The sequence below is a fragment of the Prionailurus bengalensis genome, chromosome B1, assembly GCF_016509475.1.
Source record: "Prionailurus bengalensis isolate Pbe53 chromosome B1, Fcat_Pben_1.1_paternal_pri, whole genome shotgun sequence".
Taxonomy (NCBI): Eukaryota; Metazoa; Chordata; class Mammalia; order Carnivora; family Felidae; genus Prionailurus; species Prionailurus bengalensis.
In genome coordinates, this window is record NC_057344.1 from 62,337,236 (window position 1) to 62,363,243 (window position 26,008).

The window sequence follows — 26,008 nt, forward strand, 5'->3', positions numbered from 1 at the left end:
GAATAAGATGTTTACATTTACTTCTGAAGAATAATAATTAGTCATTAGATGCTTTTAGAAATTTTCTCTGTGGGAGAACAAAATTTAGTATTTGAGGCTTACCCTGAAAATATATAGTAATAATAGAAACCAAATATGAGAGACTAAGAACTCTAAAAACAAAACTGGACAGCATTTGAATCTGATACTGTGATATATTAAAATTAGGCCTGGATAGCAAAAAGCCAGCCAATACAAGAAGGGGACGTTTGGAGACTTTGGAAATATTATTGTCTGTTCTTGTATACTTTCAAAAAATGTTGTTTTGTGAAATTATGCTAAGTCATGACCTCATAAATAGACTAGATTAATATTCAAGTTGACTTGAAAAATAATTTAATAAAATCATAGGAAGTAGGAGCAGTTTTTTTCTGTGGATAGCCAGTGAGGATTGTATACGAGTTAGAACTTTGGCAAATAGAGAGCACAACCAATATACTGATGTAGGGGTTGAAAATAATTTACAAAATTAATTTAATAAAACGCTTGAAACAGTAGCTAACAATAATTAACAAAATGACAACAAAGCTGTTTGTACTTGCAATTAACAACATATTTAAGCCCAAACTGAATTAATATAAAAATAATATGCAACGAATTGATATCTGACATAAGGTACGTTAAAAATTAATGTTCACATTGAAGACTTGAAGTTGTGACATCTCCAAATACCTTTTCACTTTCACTTCTCAGTTTTGTTGAATGCAGCTCGTTGTGGCCTAATATGATGTCAATGGTAATACCGAAAATATTTCTTAATGTAGAACACTACATTTCCCCTATCACGCCAGATAAAATAGTTTAATATATTTACTTTAACAAAAGTCCATGGTTACTAACTCTGAGCTATAGAGCAGGTTTTGTTTCTTTCATTTCTAGCACTAATTGTGGTTCTTAAAGATATCTACAGCTGATATTTGAATTGTCATGCTGTTCCTGAAAAGAACAATATATTTATCCTGAAAGTTTTACTGTAATTCACCCCTAAAGTGTACTTTACGTGGAAAAGTTTCATCATAAAAACACTGTCCACTATTTATACATGTCCAGATCGATTCGACTACATTTCATAGAACGAGCACAGATTTTTATATCAGACAAGCTGGCTTTCAACATCTCACTTTACACTGTGACCCTGGGAATGTTACATACCTTCTATGAGCCTCCAGTCCTGAATTACAAAATGAGAACATCACCACAATCCTCAAACAGAAAAAAAAAAAAAAAAAAGCTAGTGTCATGTGCCTAGCACCGGGCCAGGCATAGTGTAGACGTTAGGTGTTCATAATTTTTTCCTCCTTTTTGCTCACTCCTGATATATTTTGGCTAATTGAAGATTAGTGAAAAAATATGGAAGAAGTTTCTGGAATAAATCAGCTCCACTAGAAAGCTCATTATATTGCAGGCAATAGTGACACATTCCCAAAGTAATGTTCAATAAGAACCGAAGATTGGTTTTAAAAATGTATTTACATAGTATAATTCAAATGCAAGAAAATATTTTTCAGGGCAATGACAAAGAAAAGAAACAAGCTACACCTGTGTGTATAGTTTAATTTGTAAAAATGAAGAGAAATACCCAATTTTATTGAATGTCAAATGTTCATGGACAGGTAACAGAAACTAAGGTATTTCACGTAGTAATCTACGTCAACATCAAGACATATCAAAACAGAGTTTCTGTAAAGGAAAAAGCCATTTTTGTAATGGGGTTGATAATAATTAGACGTTCCTATTAATTGTCCATGAAATCTCCTAAGAAAGGTGCTACTTCAGACAGGATTCTAAGTAGAACTTGGCACATAAATTCTAACTTTTCCATCCCCCACTACGTTTCACCTTCTTATAGCTCCGCTCACCCAGACAACCTCACATATACACACACAATATTAAAAACACGCATGGCTTTAAAGCAGAAAATTCATTTTCTACAACAAAAGCAAGACACCGTATTTATACCCGATGTTCTCAGTCACGGAAATGGGTTTTCCTCATGGAGTTGCTAATTCACATACATTATTAAGTTCAACCTTTTGAAATGTGTGTCTCTAGGAGGATCTGTTTGATCATGTGCAAGAATTCTAAGGCATTATAAGTAGTTGTTCCACAGGACAAGTGCTGCCCTTGCAATGATATACTCTTGATACGTTTGACAAGTCTTTAGTCTTCAAATGCCACCAGACAGACATAGGGAGACATTCATAGTCTACAGGTGGTTGGCTCAAAGGTCAAAAATTTTGTTTAAAAAAAAAAAACGTTTATGGAATAGCACCATAGAAAGTCTTTCGGAAACAAATCCTTTTTTAACTGAATCCCAAGAAGAAAGAGAGAGAGAGAAAGAGAGAGAGAGAAAGAAAGAAATCTTTCAATGACTACATGGCCTACTTACACTTCGTTTCTTTCTTTTTTTTTTTTTTTAAATACAACATTAACCGTGACAACGTCAGCAATAACAGCTACGACAGGTTGACAACAACAGAAAAGACGATAGCAGCTCTGGTGACTTGAGAATGGACCATCCAGGCAGTCACTAGAAGAATTCTGTTCACACCTGTTGGGAGTTCTCTCACGCAGTTCTAAGACATCACAGCGCTTCTTAAGTTTGGTGTGAAAAGGCAGCACTTTCACTGAAAGAACTGAGTTTACCAATCAGATGGGCATTTTCCAGCATTTAAATAAATGATGTCTAGAGATTAATTGCAATAATGGACACTACTGACATTTCCAACTTGTCAAAATGCCAGTAAAATGAAGTGGTCACAAGATCATTTGCGTCTCAAAGAGGTGAATCTGGCCTGCAAGGAAAGTGACTAAGCTGAAGTATTCCAGTTTCCAAACATCGGACACACCCACAATTAAAGTACAAAGCACCCTCAAAAGACTCCCATTTCCCAACATCCTATACGGATCTGCATCCAAGATACAAAGCCAAAGCAATTATCCTCAGACGCAGGAAGAGGGTTTTTCTGTATATGACCTGCAAGACCATTTCATTTCTCCCAAATGTTGAAGAATTGTCAAAAAGAACACTTTGCAAGGTCACAGACCCTGAACTGAACTGCTTGCAATTGCAAGGCATCTGCATCAAGCTGTCAACAAAAGCTTGTGGAGTCTTCCTTGAAGTAACATGACGCCCTTCCGCCAGCTTTATTTCGATTTATACCATCAAGCATGGAGCTCCAATCTCCTGGTAATGCTGATCAGAGTTAGGTGAAAACTTCTCTTGTAGTACAGAGATAATTCTGGTCTTACAGTTTTCTTCTGTTCACACTTGTTATATAAAACATTTGTGCTAATATCTTCATTTAAAAAAAAAATACGTCTTCTCTCCATTCTGCACATTCCTTGATGTTCTGATGGAGGTTTTGGTGTTATTTTTTGGTATGCATGGTGTCTGGATATCTAATACTTTTGTATCTTATATGAAATCCTTTCTTGTTGATTGTGTCATCAGTGTGAAAATGAATTAAAACCGCATCCCCAATGGAGTAGATTTCTTCTGGTGGCTAAAGACAAAAAGAAACACACAGGCAAATAAACAAACAGAAGGAGTCATTTTTTTCTTCATTGAGATTCATATTTGGGATTGGGGGGGGAGTGGGGTATATATGACTTAATCCTCTCAACAACCTGGAATAGTGAATACGTGTGGCTTCTTCATTCTACAGATGAGCAAACGTGAGTTTCAGAGAAGCAAATGACATGCTCAAGATCATAGTTATAGGTAGTGGTATTGCTGGGCTTGGAACAGAAGTGTGTTTTCAAGTTGGTGTGTCGTTTTTTTCTTCCCCCAAAATTTTAAGCCAAGTTCCTTTGATTTAGAAATAAATAAGGTGAGGTTCAAAGAGCACAAAGAGCTATCAAATTTGTTTCAGAAGGTACTCTGAGGCAGAGACAGTTCCAGAATCCAAATCATCCCTCCCTTCCTGTTTCAATAATCTAAACACCAAGAATCTTTTTCGTTTCACTGCAGCTGGTATTTGGACAGGAGTTCAAGAGTATTCATGTTCAGTATTATTTAAGCAATAGACACTGATAGACAAAAAAAGAGCGGGGGCGGGGGGGCCTAATGTCTTCTGAACAAAGTAAGTCTTCAGAAGACCACTTGATATTTATCTTAAGCTTTCCTTTTTCTTATGTCTTGTGGCAACGCTCTGTGACCTGTACGCTGGCATTCTGTCCCATGCACAAGTGACACGCTGCAGTGGAACAGCATTCTGGTAGCACTGACTGAGTCCGCACAGCACTGGTGGACCCCACCACTCAGCAGGTGTATTCTTTGAGAGGGGAATGTCAACATGGGTTGTGTGCATATTACTTTGCCTTTATGCTTTAATTTAGGAAGTTGACCCAATTGTCAAAGGTGTGTGTTTAAATGTATTGCCTTTAGATTCTTCAAGGTTGAAATATTTATTACACAAGAAGAACATGAATAAAAAAGTTAGAATGTGGACACTAACAGCAAATTAGAGCTACCAAATTCATCCCTCTTGCGTGAGATTATTGAGAAAATTCAATAGAGATAGAGAAAGAGGTGAGGGAGAAGAGGCATAGTATAATTTGTCAAGCCAATAACAATACAGTGTAACCTTTTTTTTTTGTAAAAATATTGTCAATTTGTATATGGCACGCATAACAATCACCAATCATTGAGCTTTTTTTTTTTTAATCTGTCTATGGTTTCCTGCTGCTTCTGTATTTACCCCTGATCCACAGAATCGACCAAGCCCCACCGCTGTCGAATCGAGACCATCAAAGAGCTCAACATAGTCATAGCCACAGTCAGCTTCTTCCTCCACCTCGAAAATCGGGAAGGATAACTCCAGGCGAAAGCCACGTTCTGACACTACCAGCCATTCACAGTCGACCTGTCCTGGGTAGTTGTTATCACCAAACTGAGCATGTGAGTATAGATCTCTGGGTTTCGGTTCCGCTTTCAGTCGGCCGCCACACTCTGCCCGGGAAAGAAAAAATGAAATAAATCCAGTGAGGTGTCACAAGTCCCCTTTCAAATTTGATGTAGTCTAACCCTTCTCTACTTTCTGAATTCATTTTCATCACCGGATGTGTGTCCCATAATTGTGGGGTCTGTGCAACAGGTACTGACACGGGCACTACACACAGACTGCTGGGTTGGAATACCACCTCCAACACCTACTAGCTCAGTTAACTTTATACGAGTGATGCCATTTCTCTGATCCATAGGGCAAAATGCAGGTGATAACAATATAACAACAGTAGCAATCTTAGTGGGCTTTGAGGATTTAATGAATACATGAAAATCACTTAAAACAGTGCCTAGCGTCTAGTAACTCTTAATAAATATTTTTGTTGCACACGATACTGTTTTTAGTTCCAAATAACTAGTTTTAATAGAAAAAAGATCATTATCTTCATTCAAGTTTAATCTTAATTGATTAAGAACCCAGAATCCAAATGAATAAGAAAGAATGTAAAAATCAACAAAATATAAGACACCTGGGTAGCTCAGTCGGTTAAGCGTCCGACTCTTGGTTTTGGCTCCAGTCATGGTTTTGCAGTCTGTGAGTTCAAGCCCCACATCGGGCTCCCTGCTGGCAGTGAGGAGCCTGCTTGGGATTCTCTCTCCCTCTCTCTCTGCCCTTCCCCACCTCCCCACTCTCTCTCTCTCTCTCAAAAATAAATAAGCTTTAAAAATATCAACAGGGGCGCCTGGGTGGCGCAGTCGGTTGGGCATCCGACTTCAGCCAGGTCACGATCTCGCGGTCCGTGAGTTCGAGCCCCGCGTCGGGCTCTGGGCTGATGGCTCAGAGCCTGGAGCCTGTTTCCGATCCTGTGTCTCCCTCTCTCTCTGCCCCTTCCCCGTTCATGCTCTGTCTCTCTCTGTCCCAAAAATAAATAAACGTTGAAAAAAAAAATTTTTTAAAATAAAAATATCAACAAAATGTATAAAATTTCTATGTGTGTGTGCATGATATAGAACTCTACATAGAATATATAGAACAGTTTGACTTGGGTAGAAATATTCACCTAACTGGGTTGGGAAAAACATACACACATCCTTAATTGCAGTTACCTTTGTAGTTTCAGAAGCTACTAAGTATATTTGTGTTTGTAATAAATAAAAAAATTTAAATGCTCTTTTCACAGCTTCTTTTTCAGAGAGATATCAATAAACTTATGGATTACCAGTTATTGCTTTTGTCATTAGAGGTAAATACACCAAATAGATAAGTATGCATAAAAATTTATAGCCAGTGTAATTTAGATATAACACTTAAAATTTTTTTTTTCTCAGAAGCTTTGTAATCTCCACCCCCAAACCTCCTAATAACTAGGGCCTATATAGGTTATTATCCCTAATAACTAGGCATTATATGTATTATTATGGCAGAGGGTCGGGGGCAAAGGAGATAAAGAAAGGGATATAAACATGTCAGAAGCAAGTAGAGTTTCTTTCTATCTCTGTTTGTCAAGCACTGAGAGATCCCTGGGAAGCCACAATTTCAGTGCTAAGACCGGAAAAATCTCAGGAGAAGTGGAATAAGTTGGGAGGGGACAGACATGAAAGCCCAAGATGAAAAGATGTGGACAAGCAGGACACTGGCTATCAAACCACAACTGTGACATTGTCATGATCATGCGACCAAACCATCCTCAGCAGCACCCTGTGAGGATGGATTGCGCAATTACAAACACTTAGCTGGAGTTTTCAGGTCTGTGTACAGTTTACCCACACTGTGGCTTGGTGACTTTCAATAACAAAATATTTCTGAATCTCCAGGATGGAACCACCGTTCAGATGTGTCTAAATATATGTAGGCACAAAGACATTTAGATTCGTGTGTGTGGCTGACATCCAACTGGCGTTCCAACCACGAGAATGACTGCCCCCTAGGCTGTGCTCCATGGTGAATGTCAATGTCCCTCTATGTTCCCGGTGGCAGATGGGGCATCCTGCACAATCACTCGATATGGGTGCTACTACTGCCCGTGTAAAAAGCTGAAAGCTGGACTCATCTCTTAAATATTGTCTCTTGAGTCCTACAGACTGCGAACCTAACATCCTACCCTTCCTACCAGGGCAGGGCGCTCTTCTGAGTCCAAAAATTACGGTCCTTCCCCTGTGACAGAACCCCGCAGCCAAACTACCTGGGTCCAAATCTGGGCTCTGCCCTTCATCCGCTGTGGGACTGTATCTCACACTTCATTTCTTTTTTTTTTTTTTCTAATTTTTTTCTTAACGTTTATTTATTTTTGAGAGAGAGAGAGACAGAGCATGAACGGGGGAGGGGCAGAGAGAGAGGGAGACACAGGATCGGAAGCAGGCTCCAGGCTCTGAGCCATCAGCCCAGAGCCCGATGCGGGGCTCGAACTCACGGACCGCAAGATCGTGACCTGAGCTGAAGTCGGACGCTTAACCAACTGAGCCACCCAGGCGCCCCTCACACTACATTTCTAAGACAAGCATCATACACAGTAGCCCCACCCTGGGGTCTAGGCGAAGAGTGAATGGTTTAATATGTGTAAAATGCCTGGAAGGTAACTGGCACATAGGAAAGGCTATCTTAGTGGAAGCTACCACCATTTCTGCCGTAATTTTCCAGTGAGAACATTGAAATGCCATCATCTGTGCTGCTAGGGATCCATTCAGGTATGAAATGAAAAGCCGGAAAAAAATGAAAAAAACAATTGAAAACACTATTAATCTGCTACCATAATGGAAGACTTATATTTTTGAAGCCCGGGAAAATATTCTGTGAAAAATATTTCCAAATGTAATATGTAAGTGTATAAACCAGTGTAATCTCATTTAGAGGTTTTTTAGAATTCTACCTGTTCTCAAAGTTTGATATAATTGCCGGATTTGTTTTGGTTTCAACTTTTTAAAAAACTTTTATCCCACAGCCAGGAAGAGCTGAAGGCACAGACTGTGCGTTCGGAAGAAGGCTTTAGTTTCAGTGTGCCTGCCTTGTACAAACAAAGTAGCAAGACAAAGACCGGGATCCAGAAGATACAATTCTCTGCCAGTCCCAACTTCCAACAAAAATCAAGGAGGAAATGAACTAGTGGAACAAAATGGAAAAGGAGGGGCTCCTGGGTGGCTCAGTCAGTTGAACCTCTGGCTTCGGCTCAGGTCATGACCTCGCAGTTTGTGAGTTCAAACCCCGTGTGGGGCTCTGTGCTGACGGCTCAGAGCCTGGACCCTGCTTCAGATTCTGTGTCTCCTTCTCTCTATGCCCTTCCCCGCTCAGGCTCTGTATGTGTGTGTGTGTGTCTCTCTTAAAAACAAACATTTAAAAAAATTAAACAAAAATGGAAAGGGAGAGTTCATGAAACCACTCAGGCTCTGTGTGTGTGTCTCAAAAATAAACATTTTAAAAAAGTAAACAAAAATGGAAAGGGGATTTCATGAAATGTTTGTGAATCTGAAAATGACAGTGAAGGGTTATAACTGGGTTTTATTGAAAATTTCTAGAAAACGGCAATATTCAAAATAAATAAATTACATTTAAGGGTGACTAAAAATGTTTCAGAAAGTTCACCGGCTTTCGTTTATCTGTTTCAGAGCACAACTGCATTCCTATGGATCACTGCTAAAGCTAATAAATCTGGAATTAATGATCCAACAGTGAAAAAGAGACAGAGACAGAGACAGAGACAGAATTTAGTCCACAGAATAAAACTTTTAAGAACAAACATTTGAATATTATATGCAGAAGGGGTGTGATTTTAATATGCCCTGAGAGAAATTCCGTACGCAGAAAATAACAACCAGAATGAGGGCAATTGCTTACGAGTGTCTTTGAGAATCCTTGTGGCAATTCTTCAAAATTTAGTTCATGTATCATTTAATATGGTCCCTATAAAGGATGTTTTTTAGGTAAATACACTCCCCGCAAATATTCTGTTCATTTACTAAGTTGGAACAATATAAAAGTAGTGTAGCATGTCAGCAATATTGTTTTTAAATCAATTGTTTGAATGTACTTTATAAGCTGCCAGAACATCTTCTACGGAATTCTGGAAAATGAAAATAAAGCTGCATAAGATAGGTGACAAGAAGGGAAGAGAAGCCTGGGGGTGACTTTCCTTTTAATTTGGAAAGACATGATTGTTTCCTGATAAAGTATTAAATTCCCAAAGAGGTCCTGTAACTTGACCTACAAATGCCTTTAGTGGACATTCTAATTTAATTGAGTTAAATCAAAATTTCCTTGCTAAGAAGTTTAATAATGTATTATTTTTTTTTTAATGTCATTGATAAATAGTATGATGTTGTATGCTACAGGAAAGAAGTCCTACCAGACGGGCCATGTTTTATTTTATTCATTTATTTTCTTAATATTTCAAGTTTTTATTTAAATTCTAGTTGGTTAATATATAGTTTATATGTGTGTGTGTATATATATATATATATATATATATATATAGTTTCAGGAGTGGAATTTAGTGATTCATCACTTACATAAATACCCAGCACTCATCACAAGTGCCCTCCTTAATGCCAATCACCCATTTTGCCCAACCCCCCACCCATTTCCCTTCCATCAACCATCAGTTCCTTTTCTGTAGTTAAGACTCTCCTATGGTTTGCCTCCCTGTCTCTGTTTTCTTTTTTTTAATGTTTATTTATTTTTGAGAGACAGAGACAGAGAGAGAGACAGAGAGACAGCGTGAGTGGGGAAGGGGCAGAGAGAGAGGGAGACACAGAATCCAAAGCAGACTCCAGGCTCTGACCTGTCAGCACAGAGCCCGACGCAGGGCTCATACCTGTGAACTGCAAGATCATGACCTGAGCCTAAGTTGGATACTTAACCGACCGGGCCACCCAGGGCGCCCAGATTGACCATGTTTTAAAATATTATTTTCTCTTCACATTTCCCCCTTTTTCTGTATGATAGCCATATCCTCTGAGAGAATACACAGGAGATATATATCTATATATCTATATATCTATATAGATATATAGATATATAGATATACTTTTTTTTTTTTACTGGAGGATTTGTTTCCTTTCATAAGTTTATTTAAGGGTAGTGGAATACCATTTGTTACCTGATTAAAATATATTTAGGCTTAGAATTTGGACACTATCAGAGAATAAAAAGGACTCTTCCCAATAAAGTCCATTACTCATGGATTTTTTTTACATAGCATTACTTGTGAAAAAAAGTAGCCATAAAACCATATTAGAGCAATATTTCTAATCAGCTGGCTTCAAAATTCATGGTATTACAAACTTGTGGACAAAACTCAAATTTTATACAGAAATATATATAAATTTACTCAAGCAAATTAAAAGGTGTATTTCAGGGCCCATCAATAAGAGTTACAGATATTCTAGAAGCAGTTAAATAATGAATAAGAGTTTTATACATGTAGAAAAAATTGACTGATGTAGTACTGGACTTGGCTGTCTTGTCAGTAGAAATTGACTGAAAAATCCTAAGTACAGAAACATCTGAAAATCAGAAGTTTAACTTGCCAGACTGTAAGCTGTTAACAGGCAGGGATTCCTTCGATTTCTTTATCAACTCCCACAAATTGCTAAATTTTTTGCTATAAATTACCAATACCTTACAGTCTATCCAAAGCTGGTGTCAAATAAATATGTGATGAAAGACTATGGGATAAATTAACTTATTAAAGAGAAAGCTTTAGGAGACATAAATAGGAGGCAGCACCTCAGAGGATTTCAACATGTATGGCTACTAGAAAGTAACAGTATAAAACAAATCTACCCAGAAAAGATGCCTGGTTAAGTGAGAGCAAAAATTTATGCATCAAGAAAAAAAAAAACACAGATAATATGAAAAATTTTGATAACAGCAAATGAGCCCGAGTTAAGAAGCCAGGATTCTAATACCAACTACTATTTTTTTGTTCTACTTCAGGCATTTAAGTTTTTATTCAGAATCCTTAACTGTGAGATGACAGGGCCGGATTAAAAGATATCCAGGGTACGTTTTCACCTAATGAAAATAGGACTCACGTTGCTCAATTGGGTATTTGAATGAATGTGAACAGAACAGGGCAATAAAATAGGCCTAGCCGGTTACATACTTTAAACAGAGGGTTTTTTAAAACTTACATAAGGAAAAATTCAATCTCTACCATTGCTTCAATAACAGACCAGTTTGGTATCCTTTTTCTTCCTAATCTGAAACTTTTACGTTAAGAGAAAATATACTGTGGTGGAAAGTATGTGAGCTTTGGAGATAGGTAGTGTAAAGATTAAATTCAGGCTTTGACATAATTTTAGAAATCTCTACAAAATAATTAATCAATTTCTTTATCTGAAAAATGAGAATTTGGAGGATTAATTAATTTTTAGAGATTTCTAAAACTTCTTTATCTGAAAAATGAGGATAATAATACATCGTATAGTCTTTTGAGGATTCAGTATACGTAAAGTGTATATATTAAGTACATGTGTGTGCCTAAATGCCAAATGCATGCTATATAGACCATCAGATCTCAATATGTGATCTCATTGAGAAATTAGATCCTAACAATGGGTTCTTAAGGGTAATATAAACACTGCAAATAGGGTTCATGAGCAGAGGCCATGCAAAATTAACAAGTTGTGGAGTTTTACAGCTATAAGAAACCTTAAATAGTAGTTTACAGATAAAGAAACAGATCCAAAGAAACAGATCCAAAGAAACGATCCTTTCCAACGTTCCCAGCTAGGTAATGGCATCATTAGACCTAAACCCCAAATGTATCAACATACCAGAACATGATATAAGTCTTAATCCTTTTACTTACCAAAGGTAAGAAAAGATAGTATGAGATACTATAAAAGTAAGTTTTTACTAACGTAAGAAAGAGGAATTCATAGACAGGAAAATTAAAAATATGATATAGTCAGATATTTCAAGAACTTTGACAGCATATTTTTATACTGCTTCCTTGGAACTTATGATACCCAGGATATTAAAGTATGCATATATATGCCATAAACTCTGTGCTATCAGAAAAGTATTGATGAAGTAATGGGATTCCAATCATTCCACCCCTTCAATGCATAACAAGTTATCAGGAAAATATTTAAAGAGTACATGTCAAATGGGTGGAAAATCAGTACAAAATGTCTATAGTCCATGAAAAATTTTTCTCAAACATAATATATATAATATATAAATATAAATATATAAATAATTTTAAATATAAATATTTATACTAATCCTGAGAAACAATTAATTTGAATTATCAATGAGTCCAACAATTCCTAGTATGATCAATATTTTGACAATATTCACTTTTTTAAAATGTTTTTTTATGTTTATTTTTGAGAGACAGAGAGATACAGAGCACGAGTGGGGAAGAGGCAGAGAGAGAGGGAGACACAGAATCTGAAGCAGGCTCCAGGCTCTGAGCTGTCAGTACAGAGCCCGACTCGGGGCTCGAACTCATGGACTGTGAGATCATGACCTAAGCTGAAGTCGGATGCTCAACTAACTGCGCCACCCAGGCGCCCTGGACAATATTCACTTTCTCACATATAGACTTCAGTATAAATCTAATGCTCATAACAAAATGTATTAAACTGGAAAGTAATATTGGATAATGGAATAATTAAAATTCTGATTTCTCACATAAAATTAAAAAAATTCAAACAAAAAATCAGGAAACCATGATGAAAATTACTACACTCAAAATGTTTCCTGGTAAAATATGTATACTATTTCTAGTGCGTTTTACACCAAGATAGATTTCTACCAGGCGGTGTCTAAACGGTTTATGCATCATGAGTGCCACTAGGTGGCACTATAAGCTAAATGACTTTAGGAAACTACAATCAACTGATTTTTTATTTTTAACTGAATGAAAAAAAAGGACATTTCCTAGACATTTATGAAATATATGATTAGGCTCGCTCCAAGTTATAAAAAATGTTATTCTACATTTTGCCTAAAATTTTCCATATTTTTCTAAATTATATTTTATTTCTTGAAGATTTTCATTACAAAGTCAAATTAGGGATTAGGATTAGGAAAAAGATTGTGTTGCATACCTAATAAAGGGAAAAACAAATGAGGCTCTGTAAAACAGAGAGATAAATCTCAAAACTGAGATTTATAAAAATATATTAATTTAAAATCTAGGTAACCAGGTAGGATGTTAGATAAACATAATTCTTGAATACTAAGATATAGATTTTTAACTGTTAAACAGAACATATAAATCAAACTGCCAAAGTGAATATGGAACATATTATACAAATATTTAGAGATAATTCTACCTGGTCATACTGCATTGAACATGTATGAGATCAAATTATTGCATTTCCTTTTAATGTTCAACAACTACAAAGACATATAGGTAGGATGCAACATTGCTCTCAAATATTTTACAAAATGCTCCAGTGAGATTTCTTCTACTGTCCTCAGAGATTCGTTAATGTTCCTGTTATAGGATCCACTGCATTCATTCCCGGAAGAGAAACCTAGATCTTAAGAAAGAGAAACATGGCCCTGATTTGCTGACCTGTAGAATGTGTGGCTTGAAAGCCTTTTCTTTGAACAGATGCATCAGAAATAAACCGAACAAACATTTTATTTCCGGTGGCCACAAGGGGCTCTGGTATCTTGCTGCCACATAGTCGTCCAAGAATTGGTGATTTTTCTGTTTCTCCATCAAATACTTCCAAGTGATCATAAGCACACTCTTGATGCTGCTCAATCTCAAACTCACTAAAGGCCTAGTTAAAAAAAAAAAAAAAAAAAAAAGGAAGAAGAAAGGAAAAGAAAAATAAAAAATCACATATCACTCAAAATGGGTTCTTTCCTTTGGAGCAGAAATACAGATCAATAAAACATGCTCAGGACATATAAATAAAGAAATCCATGTGGAGCATTACTGAAAGAGTGTGAAATCAACATGATGTAAAATCTCTGCAAAAACATAAGGAGGAAAACAATGCAATAACTCCAGGTGAAATTCTACTATTCAACTATTTCAACTAAATCTACTATGACAATCTACTCCAAAATATAGACAAATTGTAATCACAAAGTGACATTTTATTCTGAATACAATTCTAAGTTTACACTGAATGCATCAGAAAACAAAAATTGAATTTTAACATTTTTAAATTGTTTTAAAAAGTTGAATCCTCTGGTTTTGATGATCATAAACTATTGAACATCATATACTACCTTGGATGTATTTTGTGTACAAGTACCTTGGGACACTTAAGCAGAAAACCTCTTACAGTTATTGTTATATCTTCACAAAAATTAAGCACAGTAAATCTTAATAGGATAACTAAAAGGGAATTTTCACTATATACTTCTTTATTTAGATCCTACAAACCCATATTATTAGAGAGTCCTAATATGATTTTAGGCTACATTATTGTTAATTTACTTTTAAGATAGATGGTATACTTATTTTAATATTTAGAGTCTCGCCAAGTTTAGTATGCCTTTAAAAATTATTTTAATTTTCCTGCGTAGTAATTTTTATGTATGAGTCTGAGCAATTAATTATTTTTTTATACTTGTAGCAAGAATTACTATCAAACTCCACTCACTGGGCCAGAAACCAGTGTTAGCGAAAGACTCGCCCTCATGTAGCACACTACCTACACTTGTGAGTTCATCAGCCAGCCAGCGGCCTCACTTCCATGCTTTCACAAAGTACAGAAGCAAATTCTTAAAATGAAAATTCATTAAATGTATAACACATATTAAACATCACAAAGGAACGTGTAATCGAGACAGACTGAAAATAGTAATGTCCAAACTATTAATAATTCCAGGAATTCTAGGTTATTTGCCATCGCCAATTAAGGCTTTTTCCTTTCCCTGAGAAAACCATCATGCCTTCAAGAAATAAACTATAGCTTCCACTAAAGTCTATGGAGCAAAGCTAAAACAAAATAATAAGGGAAACAACACCAAAGAAAGAGAACATGTACTCAAAAAATTCACTAATGTTGCTGTGGTCTCTGCAGCTTAAAATATTTGCACAAAACTTTTTACAGACATGTATTTAATGCAATATGGTGAAACTGTCACAATTCTAAGTTTAATTAAAACCATCAGTTTTGTAATTTTGAAAGAAAAAATCGACTAAGAATTAAGAATGGTTTTCCTTTGGTGCTGACCACAGTTATCTATCCCTTAACACGTTGCCATCTACTATCACTGACTTCGGAGGAGTAAGGGAAGAAACGAAAGAAGCAATTTATATTAATTAGGGAGGAGGAGAAAGCAATGGAAGCTACTTAAAAGAAGAAACAAAAGAAAAGAAAGAGGTCTGATCTCTGCTGTTGTATATTCCTCCGCATCCTACTTAAAAGTATAAATTAAAATGTTGTAACCAACGAGCCTCAGAGAGTCATTATGTATTATAATTATAATGGGTAAAAAGGATTGTTCGCTGCATTCTACCAAGACACTGGACAGTGTGAAAAAGATTAAATAGAGCACAAAGAGTCTTACTGGAAACAAATCAACAAAAAACAATGCAGAAAGATACAGTGAACAAGGAGACTTTAGCAGAGTGTATTTATCATGAAGTACAACATTCAAAGCAGGGTGATCACTGAAGTTTTCCCCTTCTGGGAATCCTGGGATTCTCTGCAATCCAGTGGCAGAGAATGGAGTAGAGCAGACGCAGTGTATGAGTGATATAGAAGACTCTGAACGGATGGTCGGCTGGACGTCCATTCGTTTACCTGTCTACCGATTCCATGTTTATGGCCAACCCCACGGACGGAAATGCTGTAAAAGGAGAAGGCCAACCCTTCAGGTTTTCTGCATCTCATGAGACGGTACTCAGTCAGCTTCTAGGACTTTTGTGACATATACACAGTCTCAGTGTCAGTTTGTGACTGTCAAGAAACCAACAGGAGAAAACTGGCTTATCCTCACTTAGAATTTCTGCGGATTAAATATGAAACCAAGCTTCTGAATTATAAGACCAGGGTTATTTCAAGAAAAAAACAACAACAACACTGTTTCAGGAAAATGACAACATCTGAAAACCATTGCATGTTGAATAACTATCTCTTTTGAATGTGGTTTAGAGTCATTCATCTAAAAAGACCAGAAAAACTTACTGTGAAGAAGTGAAAATTGTAAGAACGATGGGGGGTGCGGATGGGGGTGGGGGTGGGGTGATGGCATTCTCAAGCATATCCTGTGAGTAAAAGTTAAAATGGGATCAGAATTTACAGACCACACATGTTCAGTCCATTGAAAAGTAAGTGAATGAGATAACTAAGTGACTATTTCACTCCCTAATGAAATGCAGGATGTCTGGAGTGAATCATAACATCTGTTTTACAGAACAGAGCAACACCACACAGAGTGGCAGTGCGTTTGTGGGCTGGGGGCATACTGACACCTGGTTTGGAGCCAACTGGCTCCCGCTTTTTATCAAATTACTAATGGAATCGGACTGACTCTGGAAGAGTCAAATTAGGCAAAAGTTTTGCAGCTGACATATTCCCAAGTGATGCAAACAATTCTCCTTCATTAAGGTCTTAGTGACTTTTCCTCCTGGAATTGGTAGCAGCTTGTTAGTTCATCTGCAAAGATTGGGTGGTCCTTTTCCAGAAGTCAGTCTAACCTAAATGCTTCCACACAAGCAAAAGCGTGACCAATTCACATGCCGAGATCTCATAAATCTGGCCTTTCATATCATAGAGATATTCACATTAGAGACCTCCATATGTAGTGACATTGCCTCAATAAAAAACATTTCTAGGCCATTGAAAGGTATTACAGGGGTCCATGGGACACTGGGAAAACCTCAAAAAATATTTTTGTAGAATTCCTAAAGATACAGTGAGACACACAGTTTATTATTTTCTTTTATGATGCGTCCTGAGCCATGAATATCTATATCTAATTAATGCAGAATACGGAGATTTCCAGCCACCAGGAATCAATGTCACAGAATTGCTTCCCTCGCACCCCCGAAGACACTTAGAATCCCCAAACATCCTTCAACTACACAATGGTAACAGGACAGCTAAGCAAAGCTGATGTATGGAGCGGTAAGAAAGTCTGATTTCTGCTGAAACACTGCCCTCTTTTTTGGTACTTTATTTTTCTTAGGTGTTTACACTAAAACTTTATAGGCATTTTAGTATTCGAACATTTAAACCTTACTCATTCCATGATTATATTTCTATGATTTTAAGGTTACTAATCTAAGTTTAAAAAAACAAAACAAAACAAAACAAAAAAGAGCAAATAACCATGAGCTCTCATCAGAAATACTAATGGATTTCCCACAAGGCAAACCAAGAGCTTAAGGAGTCTCATTCAAAAGAAATAAAATTGAATTCTCATTTTGGGCTGTGGAAAGAATAACTATGTGTTTCTGGAACTCCCAAGCAAGCCTAATCTACCTAGCTGGCCCCCCGCCAGGCTTCCATATGCAGCCTCACATGAACATCTGTAGAGGTACTTTGATTGAAAATACAGGCGGTGGCTAAAGGGTAAAGTCATCCTGAGTTGCCTTAGATATTCATAAAGGACAAGAAAATAAAATGATAGCATTCAATGCAAAAATAAAATTTAGCCAGCGTGACCATTAAAAGCGAGCGAATGAAAGACGCTGATGCAATCTGAGCAGCTGTGAGATAAGATTTAGCACTCCCTGGGCCCAGCCATCCTTCGTCTTTTCCTGTCTTCGGTAAGAACTGTCAGTTGGTTTCCCACAAGATACTGGAAGGAGTAAAGGCCACTGGGAAAAATGGCAGCATGGAATACAGACCCTAGCCTTCTGATTCAAATGACCTTTCTTCCCCCCATGAGTCCTCTATAGCTGTGGTCAAATACACTTTCTGTGAATTTATAGTGGAGAATTATGTAACATTTGTAGGTGCTTTTGTTTTCTAAATATCCCATATCTAAAGCTATAAATTGCAACTATATAACTTCGCAAAACTCCAGGATAGGATAAGTCAAATAAACACGACATGAGCACATATTGCTATATGCTCCTATGCCTGGAATTTTGTTTCTGTTTTGTTGGTTTGTTTTTGTTTTATTTTCTATTTAATGTGGAGCAATTCAAAACATTAAAAAAGTACCAAAAATGTAATGATGAGTCTCCAGAATCAAGACAGGAGGAAACCAGGAGTAAAACAGATCCTTGTCTTATTCATTCAGAACTTGATCTCTTTTCTAATAAGAAGACATTTTTCCCCCCAACTACCTTTTAATCAAGGTTTCTTTCTATTATAAAGCTATTATCACATAGTCAGCATCTCCTAGTTAAACACACACACAAACACAGAGAAAGCAAATGTATTAGTTTCCTATTGCTGCTGTAGCAAATTACCGTAAATTTAGTGGCTTAAATGACACATTTTCACTCCCTGTCAGCTATGAAGGTTAGATGTCTAAAATGGGTGAGCAGCACCAGACCTTCCAGAGGAAGGTGATGATCTGTTTCCTTGCGTTTTGCTCATCTTCTGGGGGCCGCTCTCATTCCTCGGCTCATATCCCTTTCCTCCATCTTCAAAACCAACAGTATAGCATCTCCTCTCTGATCTCCTGCTCCTGTCTTGTAAGCACCCTGTGATTACATCAAGCCCACCCAGATAATCTAGGATAATCTCTCCATTTCAAGATCTTTAATTTAACCACAGCTCTTTTTGCCACATAAGGTAACACGTGCACAGGTTCTGGGGATTAGGACACGGGCATCTTTGGGGGATGAGGAACATTATTCTGTCTACCACAGAAATTAAGAGCTAAATATTTCCACCCTCTGTGATTTCAGGGAAAATAATCACAAACAATGATGGACTTCATGATTTCAAACCCTTTTACCCTGACCTTCTTAACAAACTAGGTAAATTCTGCCTGGCAAATCTAGTTTTCAGGCTATTTTTGCAATTAAACAGTTACTGAAACACAACCACGTCCATTCATTCGTGTACTGTCTGTGGATGCTTTCACACCAAAGCAGCAGGTTAAAATTGTTGCAACACAGACTACACAGTCTATGAAGTCCATATTATTTCCTATCGGCTCTTTAAAGAAAAGGTTTTCTGACAAATAATTATTAGCTGTAGTTTTAATTGTTGGTACTGAATTTCAACTTCATAAGGCTACACAAAAACTTGATCATGGTTCAATTACCCAATAAAAAGGTATATAATTTTTACTATTGATCATTGTCATAATTATAATTGCTATTTGGATATCATATATCAGTGTTTATTGGCTTCTACAGGGCATTATGCCAAATACTTAATATACAAGTTCATTTGATACACTTACAACATTCCTAAGTATTATCTCCAATTTCCTATCTAGAAATGGAGACTAAAAGGATGAGTATCTTTCTCAAGTATCATCTCAAGATGGCTAGTAAGTAGAAACCTGACGTTTAGACACAAGTCACTTTAAATTCAAAATATATATGGTCCTAATCTCTCTTTATTTCTCTGTTGTATGTTCATTTTACTTCATCATTATAACTTTGTCTTATTAACATTTCCCATTGAAATTAGTATATATGCACACATATGTAGCAATTATGGATCTTTTTTCTCTCTGATGCAGGATGCTAAAATAAATAAAACAAAATAAAGTAAAAGGTACAGAAAGAATCTTGGCCTTGAAGGTCCTTAGACCCCTGCCAGCTTTACACACTTACCAACCCCCCTAAACTGCATCCTTCTCCACAAGTGTCATTTGTGAGCCCAACTTGAGATGATATGCATGATTCCACTTTGAAACCATTAGGCATTATACTGACATTAGTTCTCAGTGCTCTTTAGTCCAAGCATGATGTTGTGAGGCGCAAGAAGTACCCTGTGAAGCTACATTTTATTATCTGGAGAGCACTCTTAAGAAAAGGCAAATTTGAGAACATTTATGTTTTTATTTGTGGAATTACGTATGAGAGAGTGCCTATTTTACAACTTTTTAAAACACACTATCAGGTTCTCAGGATCCCAGCTCTCCAGCTTTCATGTCATGATCTCACAGCTGGTGAGTTCAAGCCCCGCATTGGGCTCTGTGCTGACAGACCCTGGAGCCTCCTTCGGATTCTGTTCTCCCTCTCTCTCTGCCCTTTGCTTGCACTCTCTCTCTCTCTCTTTCTCTCTCAAAAATAAATAACTATTAAAAAATATTTTTAAAACATTTGCCTTTTTAAATTTTTTTCTTGTTTTTTTTAACGTTTATTTTATTGTGTTTTGTTGTTTTGTTTTTTGAGAGACAGAGAGAAAGTGAGCAGGGAGGGGCAGAGAGAGATAGAAAGAGAAAGAGAGAGAGACACACACACACACAGAATCTGAAGCAGGCTCCAGAGTCTGAGCTGTCAGCACAGGCCCTATGGGGGGCTCAAACTCACAAACCGTGAGGTCATGACCTGAGCCAAAGTTGGATGCTTAAGCAACTGAATCACCCAGGTGTCCCCCCCACTCAAAAAAATTGCCTTTGAAGATTTTCTGCTTGTGTATCAGGTGGTATATACTACAACCGAATAGTATTCTGGCTATACATTCTGGACTCTACAGAGTAAATCTGTCAGGAGAGTACATATCATCAAGCACAGGAGAGTGCTTGTTTTAAGCCATGAGGCTTTGGGTTAATTTGTTACAAAGCAATAGATAACTGGGGCGCCTGGGTGGTGCAGTCGGTTAAGCGTCTGACTTCAGCCAGGTCACGATCTCTCGGTCCCGGAGTTCGAGCCCCGAGTCGGGCTCTGGGCTGATGGCTCAGAGCCTGGAGCCTGTTTCTGATTCTGTGTCTCCCTCTCTCTCTGCCCCTCCCCCGTTCATGCTCTGTCTCTCTCTGTCCCAAAAATAAATAAAAACGTTGAAAAAAAAAAATTTTTTTTTAAAAATAAAAAAAAATAAAAATAAAGCAATAGATAACTAAAACAGTACATAAAATAGTTGCATTAAAATGCCAAAAGCTTTAAATTTCTGCATATCTGTAATAAACTGACCACTCCTTATATATAGCTCCGCCCTTATATTATTGTACACTAATATATATTAGATAGGGATTATCACAATATGAACCAAAAGAATATATTCATTATAAGTAAATATTATGCACAAGAATGCTCATATCTCTCAAAGGGCGTTGGATTTTATTATTCGTTTTACTCCATCATTCCAACACTGTCTAAATAGGCTCGATATTTGTAGTCTTATATATAAACCAAATTAACTAAAATATGTTTATCTCAAACACAGAGAAAGGTTGGTTTTACCCACAAACGATTACTTGCATGTCAGCCAATATAACTCAGTATCAAGTTAAAGGAATATTTGTGCTAGAAAGAACAGCAGGTCTCTTAAAATTCACAAATATGGTAGCTTTCTTTATATCTCATGAAATTCTATTTAGGAATAATTTCCTTTGCTTCTCTATGAATACGTGAAATATTTAGAAATGTTTATTTTTCCATGCAGCCTAAGTAAAGAAGGGTAACAATATATGAATTGTAAAGAAAGCTTCAAGATGCACCGAAGAGAGATCAAATGTTTTCCTTACTTTTTCTCTTTGCCTTAGCCCATAATAAAGAGACTAGCTTGTAGCTAAGTATCTATCAGCAGTTCTTGGCCTAAGGGCATTAAAAGATTTAATAATTTTTCAAGTTTCCTTGGAATTCATTTTCCAAATTCAGTTTGGGTTTCAGTTCTTCCATGAAAATTAAGAATTTCAAAGGAACCAGGCAAAATGCATTTATCTGGAACAATGTATCTTTTTGATAAAAATCTCCTATATAATAAATGTCTAACCATACAGGAAAGTGACTGAATGGTGTGATGTGGAATTATAAACAGTGTGGGCCAAACGTCCATTGGTTGCTACCTGCTACAGATGGTGATTTTGGTTTTAAAGTAGATTAGTTAGTAGTTATATAACAGGGAAACAATGACAGTAAACATAAGCAATAATGTTGAAATAGTAAGAATTAAAAACTATAGAACTGAAATATCACTTGAAGTTGGTAGCTAATGTTATGACGCACTTTCTAGTGATTCTAGCTCTTAGAGTGTATTGAGAGTTAGGTTTTGTATGAACACCATTTATAGGATAAGGGAATTGGAATTAGTATTATGTTTCAATGCAGAAACTTTGGGGTGTCAGTAATGTGTGTTTAACAAGCTGTCCAGGTAATTCTGATGAATGCTAATATCTGAGAAAGCCTGGCTTTAGACCATAACTACACCACAAAGATCACAAAGTCAAATGCAATCAACATTTGCCTAGAGCTTCTGTTTTCTTTCTGGGAAATTCCTTCTTAGGATACGAGTAGGCATGACTATTGTTGACAAACATGCTTTATGTTCTGACCCTCAAGTGGAATATCTGCATGAAAATTAAAGCTTGCAATTTGTGAAGGAATATACTGTCCTAGAATTGGAAGGGGTGTTCAATAAGCTGAAAGGTATATAACTAAGAAAGAATAAAATACTGTCGTGTTTAAAATTGGGGTAGATCAAGAGTTCTATTTCCTTTTGGATATAGATAGCGGGAACTAGTGTTGCTTCTACCCTAACAACAAGAAAAACCCATGTCAACTTTAAAGATCACTTTGCTGAATACGTCAAAGAGCTGATGTCATTAGTCAACCAAGTAATATGCAGTCCACTGAATCTCAGCCTCCTCCAAGGAGAGAGGAGACACAAACACCTGTTCACCAGTGGCAGACCCTGAAAGGAAGAGATGCTGGGTGCCATATAACTAGGTAAGAAGTCTTTACAATAAACTGGTAGAGGTCAGGTGTGGACTAGGGGAAGAGTCCAGAGCCCCTGGGAGCTGTAGACATAGGGGAGTTTGCACCCACTTGCAGTCTCTTCTCCATGGACCTCAATCTCCTGCTCATGAGAGAAATTGTGGGCACAGCAGGAGAAGGCCAAATGCTTTCCTCAGTGTTGCAGGCTTGGAGGAGGAAAGTGGTCACTGCCATGAGCAAAACCATGAAGCCCAGAGGCAGCCTTTCTCTGAAAAACAAACTGTAAACCTCTGGGAAAGGGAAAGAAAACCGTCACCACCAGGGCAAGGACAAAGACTCACGGAAGCCAGGGGAAAGGTAAAACAACAATGACAATGACAGAAAAAAAAAAAACAAAAAAAACCCCAAAAAAACACAACACAAGGAGCCACTTTTTCCCCTGGGGAACTGCTGGTCACAGGTTCTTAAGGCAGCAAGAGTAGAGACTTGCTACCACTATAGAAGGTCTTCTCTCATGGAAGACCAACCAGAGATAGAAGATGGAGTTTGGTCACCACAGAGAGAAGAGGCAGGACTGCTGAGGAAGGCCATTTCCAAGACCTCAACAATCGGGGCCTGTTTAAGGTGCAAGCTGTACCAAGACAACGGAGAACCCCTTGCCTTCCCCACCGGAGCAGCAAATACCAAGTAACAAGAAACTGGGGGAAGGAAAAGTATGGAGAGAGAAATAAGTCATGGTGGAGATGAACAGGGAAGCTAAAGTAGCAGTACTGCAAAAATGCCTCTGAAATCCCAGCCTCCAATCTAAGAAAAAGGTATTCAAGGCCAATGTCGCATTGAAGGTGATGGTAGGAACTAGAAAACCCACACTCAGCTTTACTGACTAGATTCCTCAACACCAGCCCCTGCTGCACCCACACATGTGCTAACAGCCTCCAGAAGAGATGTGTCTATTTCCAGACATAAAGTCTCTACTGTTATCCACATAATGTCTGGTATTTAATAAAAATTATATGACATACAAAAAGGCAAGAAAAACAAACCAAAAAAAAATCGCACCACTAAGAGAGAAAATAACCAACAGAACAGACTGAGACATGACCCCTATGTTTAAACTATGAAATGGAATTTAAAGTAACTATGATTAATATGCAAAAGATTCTAGTAACACTACAGACAACATACAAACAGTTGGGAAATTTCAGCAAAGAGATGGTGTTATGGACTGAATTGTGTTCTCCCCAAATCCATACATTCAATCCCTAGTTCACAGTGTGGATGCATTTGGGGATAAGGCTTTTAGGGAGGTAATCAAAATTAAATGAGGTCATACAGGTGATGCCCTAGTCCCATAGGGCTAGTGTCCTTGTAAGAAGATAAGAAGGCACCACAGCTTACTGTGTCTGTGCATACACAGAATAAAGTCTACCATAAACTGAGTGGCTAAAACACACAAAAAATACTGTCTTATAGTTCTGGAGGCTAGAATTTCAAGATCAAGGTGCTATCAGGTTTGGTCATGCCTCTTCTCCTGGCTTGTAGATGGCCACTTCATTGTTCTGTCCTTACATGGCCTCTATTCTGTGTATGCACAGACACAGTAAGCCGTGGTATCTCCTTAGGAAGAGGAAGTCTAAGGATATCAGTATCCATCTAAAAAAAGGGCAACTACGTGATGCAAAAATGACATTCCACAAGCCACAAGGCAAAATTAATTTTATAAAAAAATACATATGCTTTGTTTATGAGGCATACAGAATGGGCACAGCCAGTGCTATGCTGGGTTTAGGCCGATAGTCATTTTATTTCTTTCTTGCTGAATTTCTGATGTGTTTTTGTTCATTTACTTTCCCCATTTGCAAATATCATTACCAATAACATGTTAGGAAATAGAGCCTACTGTTTTGCAGTAACGCTGATAATGCCTTTTAAAGCATCCAGGATAAGAACACCACATGAGAGCTACATGGCTGTCATTGCTGTCACCTTGATCTAGGAAATCAGGGATTTATTTAGTGTAAGAAGGAAAGCATAAGAAAGAAAATATTTTCCAGCAGCCCACTAATGCAATTCAATTAAATAAACATTCAACTTATCTCCATGTGCTAGCCACAAAAGACATGGGCAGTCCACTTAATAGAAAGAGGGATGAGCTCACTTACTAATTTGATCCGATGGCCAGGAGTGGTACTGATTTCCCACGTGCATTCCTTCCTGCTTGGGTACTTGTCTGGCCAGTTTGGACTGGTGATGAAGCCACTTGGACTGTGGATCTTCTGTTCGCACTCAGCTGTGCCAACAACGATAATATAAGTCAGTCTGGAAATCTAGCCCAGGGTTGGTGTAGCAAGAAAGTAGCCCATTTACCCACTATCCCGCTGAAAGATTTTCCTCAGTACTAACTAATCACCATGCCAATCTCTGTTATCACAGGCATCTGCCTTGGCAAACATGTTGCTGAGCATAATCAGGCAATGTTTGTTTTCTTGCTCACATGAAATTGTTTACAATGAATCAGATAGATGCTTAAAAAAATGAACTATTTTAAATTGCTAGATCTGAAAGCTCAGATTTTAACAGAGCAACATATACTGACATCAAAGCTATCAACGCTTGGCATGTACAAAATATTTGAGTGCAATGCCACAAACGGGATTCAGTGGACTACACCATTTTCAATTCATTTTTTTTCCCATTGGCAGAAACATCATTTACAGCTAATTGACATCATTAAGCCATTTTATGGATCATGTCTTTACATTTTCCCTCACCCTTAGTTAAAGTAAACACTTGATATCTAAATCATAGTTTTAGCTGCTAAACTAAATGAACCCTAATTTCATCAAAGTAAAATGAAGCGTTAAGGGGAAAAATAACTAAACAGCTGCTAGTCATGGAAATAACTTTTAAACTAATTTCAAAGACTATTTCATTCATTTAATATGAAATTTCTTTTATGTTTTTCACAATAAAATAACCTTACCTTAAAAGAGACTACTCCACATTGTTTATATCAAACCTCAAAAACGTTTAATATAAAAAAAAATATTTAATATCCTCAGGCTGTGTCCATTCTCTGTAATTTATGAAGCAGCACCCTACCCATTCTAACTTAGACTGGGAGTTTTTTTGTTGTCTATTAAGTTTCCTATGAAATCCTTTCTTGAAAATATTTAAAAATATTTAATTTTTAAAAATATTTAAAAATAAGCAGAGAAATAAGGTATCTAAATTGTATTTGCTACTTGTGAGCCACAAGGTATATTCATACTTTGCAAAAGCTCTTTTTTTTCTCTGAATTATC

The 26,008-nt window shown here is 37.1% G+C and overlaps 1 protein-coding gene and 1 non-coding gene across 2 annotated transcripts in view; both read right to left on the minus strand.

Annotated features, from left to right (window-relative positions):
• Positions 1-358: 358 nt before the first annotated feature.
• Positions 359-26,008, minus strand: part of TLL1 (tolloid like 1) — a 214,081-nt gene continuing 188,431 nt past the window's right edge. Inside the window, exons 18-21 of the mRNA XM_043566011.1 lie at positions 24,867-24,994; positions 13,516-13,729; positions 4,743-4,993; positions 359-3,545 (exon numbers count right to left, since the gene is read on the minus strand). Coding sequence (XP_043421946.1) covers positions 3,411-3,545; positions 4,743-4,993; positions 13,516-13,729; positions 24,867-24,994 — 728 coding nt within the window. The 3' untranslated portion in view covers positions 359-3,410. The remainder of the gene's footprint in view (positions 3,546-4,742; positions 4,994-13,515; positions 13,730-24,866; positions 24,995-26,008) is intronic.
• On the minus strand, positions 14,529-14,676 carry LOC122479285. Its single transcript, XR_006296330.1, has one exon. It is a non-coding gene; the product is annotated as a small nucleolar RNA SNORA62/SNORA6 family (small nucleolar RNA).